The following is a 15,778-nucleotide window of genomic DNA, read 5'->3' on the forward strand; positions in this document are numbered from 1 at the left end:
TAGTCCTGTGTTTTGGAAGGCTGCTGTAAACATGTCTGGACTGTATAGCTAGAATGTCAGGAAGAAATGTGAACTGTATAATGCTAACAATATTACCTACTAACTGCTCTTTCACTTGTCATTATCAAGATGTTAGTGAACACTTTTAAATATAGTGTATAAACTCACATTTCTTACCAACATAAGCTCAGTCTCTAGTCAGAAAAAATAATCAAGGTTTAAAAGTTTGCAAGTTAAGTCAGATCGAATGTCACATTCAAAGTCTAAAGAAGTAATTACAGCCCATACTTGTTATAAATTATACCTATTTGTAGTTCCTATCCATGACAACCCTTATTACAATAAGTAAGGCTCTGCTAAATACCCTTGGACCATAATAATGCTTATTATATCAGAAATACCTAAAACACCACTTGCTTAAACACAAGCACAACAATTTCTTTTAAGTATTCTTTTGTTCATTCATCCTGCAACAGCTGTATGTGACAGTATTATATTCCTTCATATATTATTCTGTGATTTATATTGTGGTTACATCAAATGTTGGTGAAGTTTCATGCTGTTCCTTATTTTAAAACACAAAACTCAGATAGAGTCTGCATTCTCTGACCTTCATTGAAGTTCATGGGATCATAGTATGTCCTCAGTTTTCAGAACCAGAATAAATTTTATGGAAGAAACCCTTTCTTTTCCCCCTGAAGATTTTTATTTTCTTCATAATACTTTCTAAGTATTCCTTCACTGGTTTGTTTTAGATTCATTTGCCATGGGCTCAAGAATGGTGAGAGCTACATTTTCAGAGTCAGAGCTGTTAATGCAGCAGGACTCAGTGAATTCTCACAAGATTCGGAGCCTATAGAAGTGAAAGCAGCCATTGGTAAGCTATTTTTCATTGCTCAATTCCATAGTAAATATAAAAAAAAAAAAAAAAAAAAAAAGTAAAGATGTTTTCAACAACTATTTGTAACTAATTTTTTTTGTTTTACAATGCTGTCTATAAATAATAATTTATACATAGATCCTATGGTCTCACAGTCATAGTTTCACCATCACTTCACTGTAGACTGTTTGCCTTCACCATCCAGTTTTCTTCAGGTGTTTCTTGTGAACCACTGTAAGAGAGCACTGCTAAGTTCACTTCATAGGTGTCCTGGAAAATGGAATGTCACTCGGATTCCATATTGGGGTATTTATCACATCTAACACACAGATACTGTCAGTTTCTAAGAAATTTGTCTCCATACTTAAAGCTAATAATCAGTGCAATGTGTCTTTTGTGTACCATCTGTAACACTGTGTGTTCTCCATTTGTTGAAGAATTACTTCTGCTTGCCACTGCCTGACCTAATCCATAAAGATTAATGAGATCATTGGGCTAGAATAAATTGTATGTCTGCAACATCCTCACTCTCATTTGTATCTAAACTTCATACCTCACAACCTTATAGCAGAGACATGTGGCCAAGGGCAATTTTGTGAGATAATTTTGAAAGGATCAGAAATATGAGTTGGAAGTTCTAATACTAAAACAATTGTAGCAAATCAAGATTACTATGAAATTTCAATATTTATTCTGCTCTACAGACGTTATCAAAAGAGCATTACATGTGAGCAGGTTGAGAGGTATTTTATTCATTTCAAATTTTTGTGGATTCAAGTTTAACATTTTCTGTGTAAAACCTGTGATTTGTCATACTCTGGATGTATTGTTCACTGTATGCATTTCTTCATTGTGCTGATTAAATGAAGAAAAAAGTCAGTATTCTAATTCAAAATGTCTTTGCTGTTTTCTGGCAATTTTAGGGGGAGGATTGCTTCATGGTGTGTGTCCTGAACTGAGTGGTAAAGCTGGTGGACTAACAGACTGCACTACCAGCTGGGAAGGCATGCATGAGTCCTCCCAGCCTGTCTTTGACACAGATGCTTTGCTAAAATGCAATGCTAAATTTAATAGAGACACACTACCCAGTAGCTCTGACGAACTGGGGAGTACGGGAGGCAGTAACATGAGAGAAATGGTTAAGGACACCATCACATCTGCACCTCAAAAGGCTGCTGCTAAGCAGGCACGTAAGTCTCAGCCTGGGGACCCTTTGACACTGGAAAAGGTGACGAAGAAGAAAGACATAGGTGAGAGTTAGTGACATAGATTTCACTGCTTTAGTACATCCATTTCAGAAAGTTGTGACTTCTGCTTGTCCAAGCCTCTAGTGAATGTGCTCTCCGGTCATGAATCTTCCATCAGACCTATTAATTACATGCTCAGCTCTCCATTAAGGTCATTGTGTATGTAAGTAATGGTATCAAAGACGAGTTAAAAATTTAGTGACTACTGAAAGTGGAATAAATATATAAATTCATTTCTAATTTAATAGCTCGTTTGACTACATATTAGTTTACCCAAGATACTGTATTATTTCTAAATCACCTCAGTAATTTTGGGGGGAGTCTTGTTACCTAGAGTCTTGTTACCTAGTCTCTGGTTTATATGTGTGTGAAGGGAACAAAATCTGATTATGGTGGTAAGCATGAAGATCTGTATTGTATTAGGATATATGAAGAACCTCTGTAGCTTTATGCCTAAGCTACAGCTTATCCTCTGAGACAGTTCTAATGAACAGTGTGTTGTAGCTGGACAGAAACTGGGACAGGTTGCCTAGAGAGGCGGTGGAAGCCCCATCCCTGGAAGTTTTTAAGGCCAGGCTGGACAGGGCTCTGAGCAACCTGATCTAGTGGGAGGTGTCCCTGCCCATGGCAGGGGGATTGGATCTAGATGATCTTAAAAGTCCCTTCCATCCCTGAAAATTCTTTGATTCTATGATTCTGTGATCTCTTACTGATAGCAGTAGGTAATGAGGAAAACCTATCAAATTGAAGGCACACACACAAAATCATATTTTGTGTTAATACTTAAACACCCATCATGCCAGAGAAATGTGGGACTTGAATTTCATTAAGTCCTGGTACCTGACCAGTGAACTGGATTCCTTCTCACCCCTCTGAGTAAGACTCAAAAGACTTGTGCAAAATGCTGAACAGGAAATACATTAGAGGTACGCGAGTCTTGCTGACACTGAGATAAAACATCAAAGACAGAAAGAAAGGGATATGATGTATGATTTCCATCAAAAGTAGGACTTCATGAGCACAAATAGAGTTCTTCACTAGTACATAATATATAGGGTGTGGGCAAGCAATTCTCTTCTAAACAAACCAAAAGCTTTACAAAGAAATGGGCTGGAATGAAGTTAATGATTTCTGTATTGCTAAAAGAAAATTAAGGAGAAGAGGATGCAGCAAAATTTTAAATGTAAGTTCCAGTAACAGCCATGTTCCATTTCTGGTCAGTCTACAGTGCCCATGATAACACTTCCTTCCATCCTTCCATTAAGGTAAGATCATGTGATGGGTGCAATGATAAAACTTGTACAGTGTATAAATTTAAAAAGGAAAAAAACAAAAAAACAAAACAAAACAAAAAAACCAAAACAAAAAAACAGATAAACTACACTGTTGGAAGGGAAGAATATGGGTCTATTTTAAAAAAAGGAACTACAACAAATACTGTATGTGTGAAAAATACTTTGGTTTCAGCACAAGAGAAAAAATCATTGCATCTCCATTTTTTTTTTTACTTTTCCTGTATTATTAGTTTTAGTTCCTCATTTTCCACATTTTTAAAGTGAGTCGTGATCACTTACATCAGAGCTGCAATTGCAACACAGTCTCACCGTGTATCAGCTTGATCCTGAAAATTAATTCCTATGAAGTTTGGACTTTTTCATTTGGTGTATTGAAGCTTTTATCCTGCATTTCTTATTCCAACTCCAGAAACTTCCCCATGCCACATAAATGCTGTCCTAACTAGGAAATGCAGGATAGGAACCCATCTGAACAAGGTAACTGAATGCCAGTCTGTCTACGGAAATACTGCTCCCTATTTATTTATGTATTATTCACATTCACACAGCTCCTCCATCTCCTCCTTATGACATCACGGTGCTTGAGAGTGTTCATGACTCAATGGTATTAGGATGGAAAGAACCTGAAGTCACTGGAGGAACTGATATTACTGGTTACTACGTGAACTATCGTGAAGTGATTGATGGAGTTCCTGGGAGATGGATGGAGGCCAACATCAAGGCTGTTAGTGAGAGGGCATACAGGGTAAGAAGTTAACTTCTGTTATTGCTGTAGATGAAGACAATATTTCCAAAATAGATCTCAAAGACAAATTGGGATGAATTATGATTCTGTGTATAGGTTGGTGTTCAGAGGGTTTTATGATAATTAAACTTATTTAGCTCAGTTAAACTTCTCTGCAAAATTATTTATACATTTACCTGCTAGTCTGGCACCAAATGTCATTTGTGAAGGCACTGATCTAGACATTGCCTAGATTTTTCTAAGCCCTAACAACAAATGTAATTCCTACTGGGCTAGATGGACTGGTGCCAGTGCTTGCCAATGCTAGAACCAAATCTGTGCCAGCTGTGTTTTGTGATCAGTTCTTGATCCAGTTTAGAGACAGGGCTAGCTTGAACCTGCTTTACAAATGAGAAGCAATGCCAGGACTGAATTTCACCCCATTGGGAGGACAACCCTTGCCTTAAGTGAACTTGCTTTGCATCATGAGGCAGAATAATGAGACTGTTGAGCAATACCATGCTGCCTCCCTGATTACCAAGGTGTCCATATTACCTTTACCTACATAAAGGACTTTCATTTCTTCAGGAAATTAAAAGCATGGTCATGCATTCAATAATGGCCATTTTGGCATTCTTCTAAAGACTCAATCCAAAGTTATTAAGTACTATCTTATTGATTCTGCAGATTGAAAACCTGAAGGAAAACATGGTTTACCAGTTCCAGGTGGCTGCTGCTAACCTGGCTGGGGTTGGGACACCCTCCCCAGCCAGCCAGTCCTTCAAATGTGAAGAATGGACTATTGCTGTACCTGGTAGGATCCTGTGTGGGAGGTGTTTTCGTAGCCCAAGGGTGCTCTGTGACTGAATATCTAAATTCTCAAAGCCTTCAGTTTCCAGGGGAGTCAACAGGCACTGAAGTTCAGAAGTTCATATGCAGGCTTGAATCTACATAACTTTGATTGAGTACATTTACAATGATGGATTTAACAATCCCTATTTAATAAACAGCATTTTACATGAAGCTTGTATTTTCTTAATCCTTCCTGCTTTGTCTGCCACTTTGCTTCATAGTTCACGTGGCAGACATTAATATCTGTCTAAGGTACAAGGCAGAGAAGAATGTGGTCCTGTAACCCTTGTCTCACCCTTGTGTCACTTCAAGGACAGATTGCTGGCCTTTTAACACTCCTTGAAATGAATGAAAATAACACCCATTGACTTCAGAGGACTTAAAAGCAGTCCTTGAAGCAGCACATAAATTTAGAAATTAACTTACTTCCCCGAGTTTGGAGATTATTTGCCATTATTGTTTTTTCACAAATATTTGATTAAGATACCAAATCCCAACAAATTGGATTGCTTTTAGGGCTGGTCTTTTTAATAGGCATGAGTTGTATTTATATTGGGTCTAGATATGAGACAGAGCAGCTGCACATGCTATGTCAGCTCTGGGTGTACAACATGGTGTCTAGTTTTGGTTTTTGCAGTCTTATGCATTAGCCTTTTGGGGGTTTATTTTGATGCCAGCTTTAACTCTTATTTTTCAGGGCCACCCCATGATGTCACATGCACAGAAGTTAGGAAGGATTCCTTGGTTTTGCTGTGGAAGGAACCAGTTTATACTGGTCGTAGTCCCATAATTGGTTATTATATTGACATGAAGGAAACTCAAGCAAAGGAGGAACTTTGGAAAAGTGTCAATGAGAAGCTACTTCAAAAGAAATTCTTGAAGGTAAATAGCTTAAGGTCCAAATACTGGACTAGCAGCCTTTGATAGCATCACCCTTTGGTGATCATTGTTCCATGTAATGAAATACATAATAGCTGATGTTGTGCTGAGGATACACACATGTAATGCCTGTGTAGGCAGACAAGCCAGCAACTCAGAAGACAAATTGGTATGACAAGCCAAAAAGTCAAAGAAAGCACTGCTAAACCCAAATACCATTATTACACCACAAGAGACAATCCTAGCATTTTCTAGCTCAAAGGGTAATATAGGTATCACTACACTAAAAGAGATGGCACAAAAATAGATGTTGTGGTAATGTGGCAGATGGTTCTAACACAAAATACTCCCTCATGGCAAGTTAAACCCAAATGTTTTACACTATTGTGCTACATTGTTTTGTGGAATGACTTCTAAATAAAGATTTGGCTGTATTTCCATTCTAGACACATATCTTAAGTAGGTTTGTTTGTATACTTTTTGGAACAATTGAAAGACAACTCACTTCTAAGTGTCATCCTTTCACATTTGTTTTAAAGGCATGTATTTGCAGGTATTATAATGTCAGTACAATTCCTCAAGTCACCACAATTAAATCTATACAATAAAATGAACTCCTGTTTCTAAATAGGTGTTGCTGGCACTTATTACCTTGATAATTTCATTTTTAAAAGCCAGAACTTCCCTGCTGTAAAACGCTATCCTTTTTCAGAGGTCAATATACATGAGGTAAAAACATCCTGTTCCAATAACAATTCTGCTTTTGCAAAGAGATCAATGACAGTAATAACACTGTCTAAATGTTAGCTATGCATACAAGGAAGGAGCAAGCCAAGCAGATTAGTCATGTCGCTCTGGAATTGAAAAACAAAAACAAAAAAATCCATGAAAAAGAAATATTTATCGACTGGAAGAGCAAAACAAAAAGAACAGAGAGATATAATTGCCAAGCATCCAGACTGGAACTGTACAAAGTGTGAAATTAAAACAAGTGTTTTGTAACACCTGGTGCATGTGTGCATGCTTTCTTCCTCCAGATAGGTGGCCTCAAAGAAGGTGTGAGCTACGTGTTTCGTGTGCGGGCAGCAAACCAGGCTGGTGTTGGGAAACCATCAGATGTATCACGTCCTGCCATAGCTGAAACAAGAACAGGTTTGTTAGAAATACTTCCTCTTTTTCATCATATTTAAGCAGGTTCCTGTTTCTGCAGTATGTTTAAATACAGGCTCAAGTCAAACTTTTTTACTAAGCAGGAGATGAACAGAAGTTCATATCTTACTTTCTTGTCTAATACATTTTAAGGTCAGAACAGATTTTCTCACCATAATTACAGGCTCAGGAATATAAAAATATAATAAAGTTGTAAGATTTGCCTGTATCTATTGATAAATGCATAAAGAGAGGACCCACTAAGATCAGCTCAACCAAAACATTTTACATACATAGATTTTTTTTTTCCTATAGTAAGCTAGCTGTTTATATTTTATCTCTCTCCTGTCTTTAGCTTATGTCATGTGTCTGAGGAAATTGTAAAAGAAATTATCTTTCCCCTTGGCTTTAAGAACATAATCAAATCATTTTGGAGACCACCTTCAGTAGGAATTCAGTTACAATTGCTTGCTAGAGTCATCCTTGAAGACTTGCTTCAGTGAGTCCGTTATGCCAGTAAGACACATAGGAATCAGTGCAGGGGCAGAATGTCCATTTCTGGAACTTCAGAAAACCCTTGCATTTTATTTACTGTGAGGTAAAATAGGTGACTTTGGAATCAACATATTTTTGTCCCTAAGTCCCCAGCAAAAAACATAAGCATGGGTGTATGGCTTGTAGATTATATTTTAGAAGTGGAGGGCCCTACAAGGTGAGAAAACACATTCCCAGATATTTTAAACAAATTTAGTATAAGGTTAGTATGAGGTAAGAAGATGCAGGGGTGCAACCCAGCCTGGATCCACCATACACCCTCTTTCCCTCTGGCAAGTTCCCTTCCTCCATCTGTACATCTCATCCCTCTTGGGAAGTTTTCTAGGAGCCTTAAAGGAGGAGGAACAAGGGCAGGCAGAGGGCAGGGAGCAGCGAGGCAGGACAGCTCAGGGACCTGGGGCAGCCAGGTGCAGAGAGCACCAGTAGCAGTGCAGGGGTATGGACAGAAGAGGTGACTACCTGGGCAAACAGCTGCCTACCCTGCCTACAGTCAGGGTGATGACTGTGCCTGCCTGGAGAAAGTGCCCAGTGTTCCAAACAGGGTCTATTGTGTCCAGTTCTGGAGTCCACAACATAAGAAGGACATAGAGCTCCTTGAGCGTGTCCAGAGGAGAGCCACAAAAGTGATCAGAGGGTTGGAGCACCTCCCCTGTGAAGACAGGCTGACAAAACTGGGGTTGTTCAGCCTGGAGAAGAGGAGGCTCTGAGGTGACCTTATAGTGACTTTCCAATACCTGATGGGGGTCAAAAGGAAAGCTGGGTTAGGTGCTTTTTGCAGGGGTGTGTAGAGAGAGGAGAAGGGGCAATGGTTTAAACTTGAAGAGGGAAGATTTATGTTAGACATTAGGAAAAAATATCTTTACTGTAGGGGTGGTGAGACACTGGAACAGGTTGCCCAGGGGAGCTGTGGATGTCCCATCCCTGGAAGTGTTCAAGGCCAAATTGGATGGGGCCTTGGGCAACCTGATCCAATGGGAGGTGTCCCTGCCCATGGGATACCTTCCAACTCAAACAAGTCTATGATTCTATGAAATAGGGCTTTTTTGTGGTGGTATTGACTGTAAGGTATTGAACAGACAGCACTGGTGATCATCAGTTCCCATTCCCATCCTGGCTGCCTCAGGAGCATTTCCCTAGGATCCTTTCCCTTTTCCTGAATCCCAGGTCCCTTTTTAGTTCTCCTATTTCTGCAGTAACACTGGCCTACCTCTCAAAAATTCCTGGTTCTTATGACAAGGGCAGCAGAAGTCTTAAGAAAGCCTTGACTAAGCTCTCAGTGAGGCTGTAAGTCAAGGAAGTTTGAAAAAGGAGGTTTGAAATTGGGAATGTAAAAGAACTGGAAAAATCAGACTGGTGAGACCAGGGCAACTCCTAGTGAGGCTGGGATGGGAGGAAGGGGCTGAAAGGAGTAGATAGTAAGTTAAGAAGATGCAAAAGTGGGATGCAAGGACAAAAAAGGGTAAGTGTGTGAGTAAGGAGGGCTTGGGACAGGACCTTTCAAAAATACAGCATCCACAATTTTAGTGTTTTGAAGCTCCAGGGCTATTTCTATCAACTGAAAATGAAGTAAGCTTAGAAGCTTTTTCTTCAAAACAACTTAGATACAACAACCACTTCTAAAAAGAGAATCAAACCAGTATTTGCACTAAACTCTGCCTTTACTAATCCATTTTCTTTTAATGTTAATATATGTTAGGCTTTTGATAAAACCTTGTTACCATAACAATCTTCAAGTGTACTAAATAAAGGATTGTACAGCATTTTCACTGTTCAGTCAGATGGGGTAGATGACCACCTGGAAATATCAGTTTGAGCAGAACATTTGGTTTACAGACCTTACCTCTAGAGAAGGAGGCACATATCAGGATCCTTTTTGCAAGTGAGGCTTAGGGTCATAGATGTAATGTAGAGATCACAGGGAAATCAGGGTTTGACTGAGTGAAATCTCAGGGAAGCTGAAAATTCTTTATTTGTACAAATCTGGTTGACCCATATTTTGAGCTGAGATCTCCAGATAAGGTATCTGCCAAACTAAACTTCTTAAAAGTATTAAAAAGGAGCAGACGTTTATTAAAAGTACATTTCAAAAGCCAGTCTCTTGGGCAAGCTTCCACCTTTCTCACTCAAATCACACAGATCTCAGGAACAGTCATACTATTTTTTAAAAATCACCACAGGTCTTTGATTTTGCTCAGTGAATGCTGCCTTTATTACCATCTTGAATGGAGACAACAGATTGTCAGGTCTCTCTAGACAGCTCCTGCTGGAATGTTGCTTTTGGCAAATGGGTAATAATCACCAGATGACTGAGCTTTCTGATCAAAGAATTCAGCTAAAAATATCCTGAAAAATATTTGCTCTAAGACAGACAGAATGGTACCAATTGTCTTTATCCAGTGAGGTGTAAATGTGATGATGAGATACTTTGTATCCACCTTCTCTTGTTTGAAAACCACATGTAATTTTTACAGTTATCTTCTAGAGCTCAAGTAAAAACCCCACCCACCTAAACAAATACCAATCCAGGCTACTTTTGAGCTTTAATTTGGCCTTTAGACATACACACTTTGATGTGTGGGCATTTCACAAGAACCAAAGGAAGTCCAAGAGCAGACTGCAACTCATCCCTATTTCTGCACTTAGTCCATGTTCATCTTTGTGCAAAGCAAAATTAGATTCTGATCCTGCATCACTCACCTGAGAGGGGCTTGAATGTCAGAAATGCTGTCCCACTCAACTTTTCTGACCAGCTCTATTCAAAACGATGCCATTAACCTTAGCATTTTGAAGCTATCTGCTTTATCTTCATATTATCTCTTTCCCTTTGATGCAAGAAAATGCTTAGATAAATGGAAATTTGATATGACATCTAAGTATTTTATTTCTTATGATGACCTTAAGAGAAGCTCTGGATGTTATTTTCAAACTATCGAGCTTTTTAGGGGAATGAAATTAAGGCTGCTACTACTACTCAGCCTCTTCAGTTTTGCTTTGTAGGATCAGTGGAGACCTCTGGTCAGTAATTTTAAAAGATTTTTTAACCTCATGAGAGGTAAACTTCATCATCACTTCTGAAAACAAATGGCACACATTGTTATAATAATGAGAATACTTTAAAACAAATATAAATTATTCTGTCCTTCAAATGAACCCTCTGAATATAGTTTTATTGCACATAACATAACCTGACATCAGAAGATGAATGTGCTAATGATCTACAGGAAGATAAACACAAATGAAATGTTTGCTTAGTAAAATATTTTTAGACCTTAGACTTTTTTTATCATATATTGATTCTTAACATGCTTCACTACTGCAAAGGCTGGTAAATCACAGTAGCAAAATGGGAATATTAATCTCATATTTCATTAAATGGTTATGGCAAATTATAAAGACAAAGAAAGCTGTGTGTAGACAAATTGACATTTCAGGAGCTACTCACAGTGCTGGAAAGAATGAGTATAGTATCACGATGATGAAACACAGAAATCTCCTTGTACGCTTGAGGCTCAATAAGAATTACGGATAAAATAAAGCATTTAATCTCAGTGCCACGAATAAGGATATTGTCTTTAAGGTACAATACTCTGTGGAGAAAGTGTGTCATTAACATTCTGGGCAGCCCAGAATTGTCTTAGGCTAACTAATTTAACATGAGTGCCCTATTCAGATGCGAGATCCAGCTCAGAGCTGTTCAGAAAAGGAGCTTGGATGTTCTCCAGCAAGTCTCAGTGCACACGCTCTCCTTGATATTCTCAGACAAGTTGCTGAAATGAAAGTTAACGACACAGATAATGAGTTTGCTGAGCTTCCCAAACTGTAGCCAAAATCCCCTCAATGACAGTGGGGTGCCAGGAGGGCAGGATAGAAGTTCCTTCAGGTTTCTGATCTGGGATTCACCCCCAGCGCCTTTTAAAGGACAAACTGGGTCACCTCATCCAGGTCAAGGACTGTAGATACTGGAAAAACAGGGTGGGTAACTTAAAGCAGCTAATTGCACATATTCACTCCCTTTGGGGGCCCAGGATTAATGCTGCAGACATTGGCAGGGCCGGATGCCAAGCACAGCAATTAAACCACCCTCCTGGAGCAAAGCCAGAGTCACTGAAAATGTGCCTCAGTTGCACAAGTTAGTCCTGATGGGGCAACTTGACTGTTCCATCTTCTGCCTTCTGCACCTCTTCAAGCACCTGCATTTCCACACCATGTTTCTTTTAGAACTCTTATCTTATTAGGGGATAGGAAATTCATGCTGCTTAATGAAAGCTCTTAACTACCCCTTCCCAAGGAAAGTACTACTATTTAATATTTCAAACATTTAGTGGATTTAGAGATCTGCTTCTTTTTTTTTTCCCCTTAGGATTTTTCCAAAGCAAATATTGTAATTCCCATGGGTGCTTAGACTTGCTCAAATGAATCAGTTGATTTATGATGCTCTTCAGTCTGTTCCTCACTTTTATGGATTAGAATAAGAACTGCTCTTGTGGATCAGACTGAGGAGGCCAATGTTTGCACCAGTTTATGTGCTGACTGAGAAAATGGCAAAGGTCTGCTTAATCCACCCTATGAATGATGTCTATATAAAGTTGGTTTCCTGGCCTCTCTGTGAAAGTGGAATCACCTTATCTGCTCTTTCAGGAACCAAGGAAGTGGTTGTTAATGTAGATGATGATGGAGTAATTTCCTTGAACTTTGAATGTGATCAGATGTCTGCAAACTCTACATTTGTTTGGTCCAAGAATTATGAACCAATTGAAGATGATTCTCGTCTGAGCATCGATACCAAAGGCGGAAAGTAAGAACCCTTTGTGGCAGCAATAGTCTCCTGGTTGAGAGACATAGGTTGGTCACAGAAATCTACCCGTTTGGATGCATGACCCCAGGAAGAGTTAAATCTGCTAATCTGTTTCTGGTAGGCCATTTGAACATTGGAGCTTGCACAGAATGAGTCAGGCTCAGGGAGAGAAAATCTGTGCTCTGTCGTCATGCAACCTGTTAAGCAAAGTAAATAATAGTAATAACAATAATAAATAATAAATATTAAATAATCATCTCCAAAGAAGAAAATTATCTATCTGCTTACAAAATGCTTTTGCCATGTAACTAACACTGGTGCAATCTTTGGAGGGGCTTAAGTAAGCAGGACTCTTCTGACAGCATCACCACAGCCTGAGCTGGTCATGACTGATTCCTCTAATGCTGTGCAAGCCTACTTGGTTTCTTCAGAGAAAAAGAACTGGCAAATGCATAGGTTCATGCATATGAACTACCTATGTGCTCTTCTAGTTATAGAAATCACAAAGAAAGAAATGGTATCTCACCCTACTTTTGGTATTGCACATGACAATGGAATCAGCCTGTATCAGCATCCTTTTGTGCTCATCAAAAACTTGGCAACATGTTTTTAGGCATGCTTGAACTAGTTTAAAGGAGCTATCTGCAGTACTTTTGGCACTGTCTGAGAGTTGTACCATCTCCACTTGTAGCACATTTGGACCTACCCTGGTTTCTAGTGGCCAGAGCCCCATATTTTCTCTTTAAACAGAGCAAAAGCTAATACAAGACTATTTTTATTGATGTTAGAGACATAAATGAGGTGTTTGGTTCAGACTGATCTCATCATTTTATCAAAATGTTTTGTTTGTTCATTTTTTTCTGAAGGTCAAAAGCTACCTTTAAAGATCTTGCAGAAGATGATTTGGGAATTTACTCTTGTGCTGTTACAGACACTGATGGAGTTTCATCAAGCTACACAATTAATGAGGAAGGTAAACACAGTGTCTAATAAGCATGCCTGTTGATTTTTAGTCTTGTTTTCCCCTGTTGCTGTGTCTCTCCAATCCATAAGGCACACAAACCTGATATTATTTCTTTTGTGTCTTTTAAAGAAATGAAACGCCTGCTTGCTCTGAGCCATGACCACAAATTCCCAAGTAAGTGAATCAAAGATGTCTGTAGGGAAATGTTTTGCATGCAGTGGGGTATCACAAAGCTCCTGCCACCATCAGCTAGTGAAGTCACCATGGTAATTTCAAGGGAAAGTGGCTTTGAATTGAAGGTCTGAGATTCCTTTATTTTCTTCTTTCTTTCAGTACGTTTGTGTATTGCTGATCTGTTCTAGCTGACTGCTCTTGGCATATAATAAGTCTATATAATAGCTGAAAAATTAGTATCCTGTTCAGTTTGTTTCTTCTGCAGAGTAGTCTTCTACACTTATTCAGCATAGCTAACCTCATTTGAAAACCCAACTTTGAAAATTCTCTAATGACTCCAACTGAAGTTAATGTAAAGGTTAAGGTTAACAAAGTAGGCAACTGTAGTAAATAGAGTTGTAGTGATCTACAAATTAGAATTTTTTTGATGGAATTCATTCCCTCCTCCTTTTCTGTAGCACTTGGTAATGCCAACATCTTTCCAGTTGCTTAGGGTGGTATTTTTGTTAACTTCACAAACACCTTTGTGATATCCTGGTAGCAGGACAACTTGGTTATTTTCACTGAATATTACTTGAATAATTAAAAAAACCCAACAAACAACTAGATTTTACAATGAATTCTATTACACACAACAAGATGATACTTAAACCTTGTCTCATCTTCTGCTACATTCCCTTCTTTTTTCTTCCAGGCACTAAAACTCTTGCCTATATTTTAGCTCCTCCAGCTTCCTGCATGAACTGCTTGCACATCTGCCAACTCAGCCCACATCATGCCCCTCAGCACAGCCAAAGCTTGGCCACAGAAATGGCTGCAGAAATGGCCTTTTTGCCCACATTGCCTCTCCTTTTCATTGCCTTCTGTGTCTTTTCCATATAACATCTCTACCCTTCTCAACTTTTTATCAGCTTAGTATCACTTTTTATCAGCTTAGTGGCAGCCCAAGCATCCCCTTGTTTACTTCTGCTCCTCCTTGTTTCTTCCTAATTATAACTTCACACTGAAATTTAGTCATCAAAAAACCTCAGTGTTGTCTCATGTCCTCACTTCCCGCAGCCCTTCTGTTCTGGGTGCTCTTCCACACTCTGTGTTCAAAACTGATGTCACCAAATAAGCTCCTCAGGACACAGACAGTGTCTTCTTTTTTGCATCATATTGGGTAACAATACACTTCTGGCTGTGCATGAGGCCCCAGGAGGCACAGGAAAAAAGGGAGATCACTGTAGAACATATCCTAATGTTTCAAGGAAGGAACTGTCTTACTTGTTTTGGCTCCTCTAGTCCCTGTGGAGGCTAAAAAAAATACTAATAGGGCTTAAGATATATCTGGCTATGGCTATGAGGCTAGAAAAATAATAATGAGCTCCTAGGGACCAACATGAAACTCTAGTCATATCTCCAGATGATCTGTTTTGTGGATTACTCTAATTCTCTCTTGGAAAAAAAAAAGCAAAAAACAAAGTTGCTTGGCATTTTTGTTTCAACATGAGCTCTTGTGAGCTGCTTTGTTTGCACTTTTGAACTGCATTGAAGTGTAATTTCTGCTTAGAAACATCTGCAGCCAGTAACACCATGGGAAAAATTGTTGCTGGGATAATGCAGCCTTACAGAACTCAGCTACATGTGGGCACAGTGGTGTATTGGTGCTAGGTAAAAATAGATATTTCCACCTCTGCAATTTAGCAACTGCCCAAGGTCGCCGTGTCAAGTGCTCACAGTACTTTGTGATCCTATACAAATAGGATGCAGAACCTTGTGAGCACAGTGATGGTAAAATGCCTCAAGTAGCTGTCAGTTGGTACTTACAGAAATATTTAAAAATAAGACTATTGCTCATGGAGGACTCTAATGCAGATTTGTCCAGTTTCTTTGGGCTGGGGAGTGAATGGCCTCTTCCCCTCCAAAAAATCCTTTTGTATCCTTTCAGCCCTTTATTTAACAGCTTCTGAGATATTTTCCTCTCTTCCATGTTAGACTAAGATATTCATAGTTAATTACATGCAAATCAAGTGGGGGTTTAAAATTGCCATAGAGCTGACAGTGAGACAAAAGCACTGCAGCCTGATGTCTATTCACACTCTCTCCTCCTTGCTTCCTCTGGCTTCTGTAGCATTTCAGTCCCTTTGTTTTGAGATATTATGCAAGACTCCTTTTGTTTCTTCCACACAAAGTGATGTGTTGTGTGAAGAAGCTTCACCCCAGGTGCACTGCTGAGGCACACTCCTATGGGGTTCTTCTTTGTACTGCTCCCTTGTGGTAAT

General features: G+C 39.1%; 1 protein-coding gene across 2 annotated transcripts in view; it reads left to right on the top strand.

Moving 5' to 3' along the window:
* MYOM1 (myomesin 1) overlaps positions 1-15,778 on the top strand; it is a 74,692-nt gene that overhangs the window by 38,313 nt on the left and 20,601 nt on the right. Inside the window, exons 17-25 of one of the 2 annotated variants that reach the window (XM_030444158.1) lie at positions 756-877; positions 1,804-2,130; positions 3,971-4,167; positions 4,834-4,960; positions 5,696-5,880; positions 6,915-7,029; positions 12,220-12,376; positions 13,243-13,349; positions 13,470-13,514. In XM_030444158.1, the coding sequence (XP_030300018.1) occupies positions 756-877; positions 1,804-2,130; positions 3,971-4,167; positions 4,834-4,960; positions 5,696-5,880; positions 6,915-7,029; positions 12,220-12,376; positions 13,243-13,349; positions 13,470-13,514 (1,382 nt within the window). The remainder of the gene's footprint in view (positions 1-755; positions 878-1,803; positions 2,131-3,970; positions 4,168-4,833; positions 4,961-5,695; positions 5,881-6,914; positions 7,030-12,219; positions 12,377-13,242; positions 13,350-13,469; positions 13,515-15,778) is intronic. The other variant, XM_030444157.1, reaches the window with a different exon arrangement.

Source organism: Calypte anna, chromosome 2 (assembly GCF_003957555.1).
Source record: "Calypte anna isolate BGI_N300 chromosome 2, bCalAnn1_v1.p, whole genome shotgun sequence".
Taxonomy (NCBI): domain Eukaryota; kingdom Metazoa; phylum Chordata; class Aves; order Apodiformes; family Trochilidae; genus Calypte; species Calypte anna.